At 28.0% G+C, this 3,029-nt stretch overlaps 1 protein-coding gene across 1 annotated transcript; it reads right to left on the minus strand.

Moving 5' to 3' along the window:
- Nucleotides 1-838: 838 nt before the first annotated feature.
- On the minus strand, nt 839-2,313 carry LOC136796056 (splicing regulatory glutamine/lysine-rich protein 1-like). Its single transcript, XM_067048599.1, has 2 exons — nt 2,205-2,313; nt 839-1,773 (listed from the first exon to the last, which is right to left on the minus strand). The coding sequence occupies exon 2, from the start codon at nt 1,722-1,724 to the stop codon at nt 1,347-1,349; it is 378 nt and encodes a 125-aa protein (XP_066904700.1). The 5' UTR covers nt 1,725-1,773; nt 2,205-2,313; the 3' UTR covers nt 839-1,346.
- Nucleotides 2,314-3,029: the final 716 nt, after the last annotated feature.

Below are 3,029 nucleotides of genomic sequence, written 5' to 3' on the forward strand. Positions count from 1 at the left end.
AAAAAAAACAGTTTTTTTTGGCCAACTATATAGCAGAAGCAATTTTCAGTTTCAGTGATTTGTTATGCATTTAAACTCATATAATACAATCGACAATATTTGTATGTTATTCTACATCCAAAAATAAATTGAATGGTATATTATTACCCCCATTTGCCAAAATAAGGGCAGTATTGAAATAACTTAGTCCCACTGACCAAGTAAAATGGGATAAAATATTTATAAAAGAGGAATAAAGCTGATATTCATTTTTCAGACCACACAAAAAAACCAAAAAAAAAAACCTTAAATATGAATTAGAATAGTAGTTAATGAAAAATAAAAATACTTTTACTTAAATTTTATGCCTTACTTATATTCCCCTTTGATTTTGTTTTCAAAATCACAAAAATTGCAATAAATTCAAATAATGCTACTAATCTGCAAGAAACATAAGAGGGATTTAGGGCCATCTATACTGCATGTAATCTATACAAGCTGTAACTTCGTAAACAAATTATGACCGGGGAAATAAAATAAAACATTTGAGAAATGTTTCTTGATTTGAAACTGAAATCATTTTTTCTCTCAACTTTCTAACAGTTGTAGCTATGATAAATTTGGATAACATTGTGAGGAGTTATGAATTTATCTTGTCAACTCGGGAGGATTAGCAGAAAAAAATATTCTCCCAAAGCTTATAATTTTTGATTTATATGAAAATTCGTATTTAAGGGTTTCAAAATATGGTACAATGAATCTTATTTAGTTTTCTTAAACATTTTTCTTTTGTACTTAGCTGGAAGTGATTTTAGTAATTTTTTCTTAGCGCTTTAACTCATTTAATACAATCGATAACCTTTAGAAAACAACAACAACATATTGATAGGTATATAACTGTTAAATAAGCTCAGTGCAAAATTGGTGAATAATATAAATAATTTATAAAATTATGTAATATATATATATTTTTCCTAAGCTCCTACAGCTTATTGGCGAGAATCCCCGGACAGGTGTCAAATATTTTTAATCTAACATCACCACAAAAATTTTAATTGAAATTGGCGAGCCCATGTGCATAGCCTTCCCTTGTCAGTTGAAAAAAAGACTAATAATTTTTTTCAAAACGTGCACCACTTTATTCTTTCCAAGATGGATCCCTACTAATCTTCTTTGTTCTAACATAATTTTAAAGTTAAATTTGTTCCAAAACCAACCCTATGCAAAATTTAAATAGTTTAATATAATTTTTTTTTTTTTTTTAAATATGTTCTACTGACAAACAATTTTCAAATTAAAATAAAATTATCATAATTATTATAGAAAATTTGTTTAAGATCAGAGCAAGGGTTCACTTGTGAAATTAATCACTCAAATATAAGGTATATACTAACCCTTGGTTCAGGATTTTTATGCCTGCTATCTCTCTCTTTTTGAGGTTCTAAAGCATGTCGCCTATCTTTCTTGTGATCATCTTTCTTCACATCTTCTCTTTCTTTATCTTTAATCCTATTTTCCTTTTCTCTATCTTTGTCCCTTCCCTTCTCTCTGTTATTTTCCTTTTCTTTTTCCCTATCCTTTCTTGCTCTATTTTCCTTTTCGCGGTCCCTGTCTCTTACCCTATCTTTTTCACGAGGACGTTCTCGTTTATCTTCCCTGTTGTTCCTCTCTCTATCTCGGTCTCGCCTTGCTTCCTTTTCTCTTTCTTTTTCCTTATTTTCACTCTTTCCAATTGCAGCAGCCATTTTTTTCTCACGTTGTTTAGAATTGCTCTCATATTTGTCATTGAATCCACTAGAACAAAAGAAAAAAAAAAATGAATAATTATTTTTTGTTAGTCAAAATTAAAAAAGTTTTTAATTTAGTATCATGAAAACGGTACTTATACGAACATCAAATCAAAAGGTAGGGAAGCACGAGCTCTACAAATTTTAAGAATACATTATTTTTGTTAGTCAAAATTAAAATTTTTTTTTTAGAATCATGGAAACACTAGCTACAAGACCATCAGACCAAAAATTATATAAAAGCAGCTGCACAAATTTTAAGCCTTTAAAAACATTCTCTCATTTTCACTTATCATTTATTACTGCTAACAATGGGAACTGATTATTTTTTCAAACAATTTCCTATTCCTCATCTGTTTTTATTTGAGAATAATGATTCCATGACTTTTTATGGGAATAAGTGAACAAGAAATAGAGAAATAAATTAGAGATACTTACTCAGCCTGGGTATTTTCTTCGGATTCCTTTTCTTCGTGCCGTTTTTTACGGGCTTCTTCTCGCCTCTTTCGTTCTTCTTCTCTTTTCTAAAAAAAAATATCAATGATGAAAATATTATTAAGAAATTTTAAAATACCTTAAAAAAGTTGAGCAGAATAATTCTTAGAAATTGCTTAATATAACACTAATTAAACCTTAATATATTTTTTCATCAGTCATGTGTCACTTAGCTAGTAATTCAACTTATTTAATAAAAAACAATAAGTTATTTACTGTAAATTGTTCTACATTAAAAGGAATACTAAATAGATATAGTTATAAGTTTTTAGCTGATATGTTAAAGCAATATAGCATTATAATTAAAAATCATTGCTTGAATAAATAAATAACATCTCGTACAAAATTTTATACATGTTAAACATTGACTGAGTTCCAGAGGTACCCAAACTATGGTTTTAGTAAGGAACAAAAATCGTAAAAACCTTTTCTCAAATTCATTAAACAGTTAAAGGAAAAATATGATACAAATTCATTAATGTACCTCTGTTTGTATGTACGAGCATGCTTGGCTTACAAAATAAAAAATCTAAGCATAGGGTCAAGGGGAACATTAACTACTTAATATCAAGTACGAAGGGATTTACTTTGCATAGTGAATAATTTTCAGATAGAGAAATAATGCTCAGGAAAGATAATAACGGTAAACTTAGCAATTAGTTTTAAAATAAGCTGCTATTCAATGTTATATGTTATATTCAATGTTATATTTATTTTCCTCTTAGTCTATATGTTATTCTTATTCTTGTAAAATGTATCTAGTTGTTT

This window comes from Halyomorpha halys, unplaced genomic scaffold (genome assembly GCF_000696795.3).
Source record: "Halyomorpha halys isolate HHAL.00 unplaced genomic scaffold, Hhal_1.1 Scaffold10997.1, whole genome shotgun sequence".
NCBI lineage: Eukaryota > Metazoa > Arthropoda > Insecta > Hemiptera > Pentatomidae > Halyomorpha > Halyomorpha halys.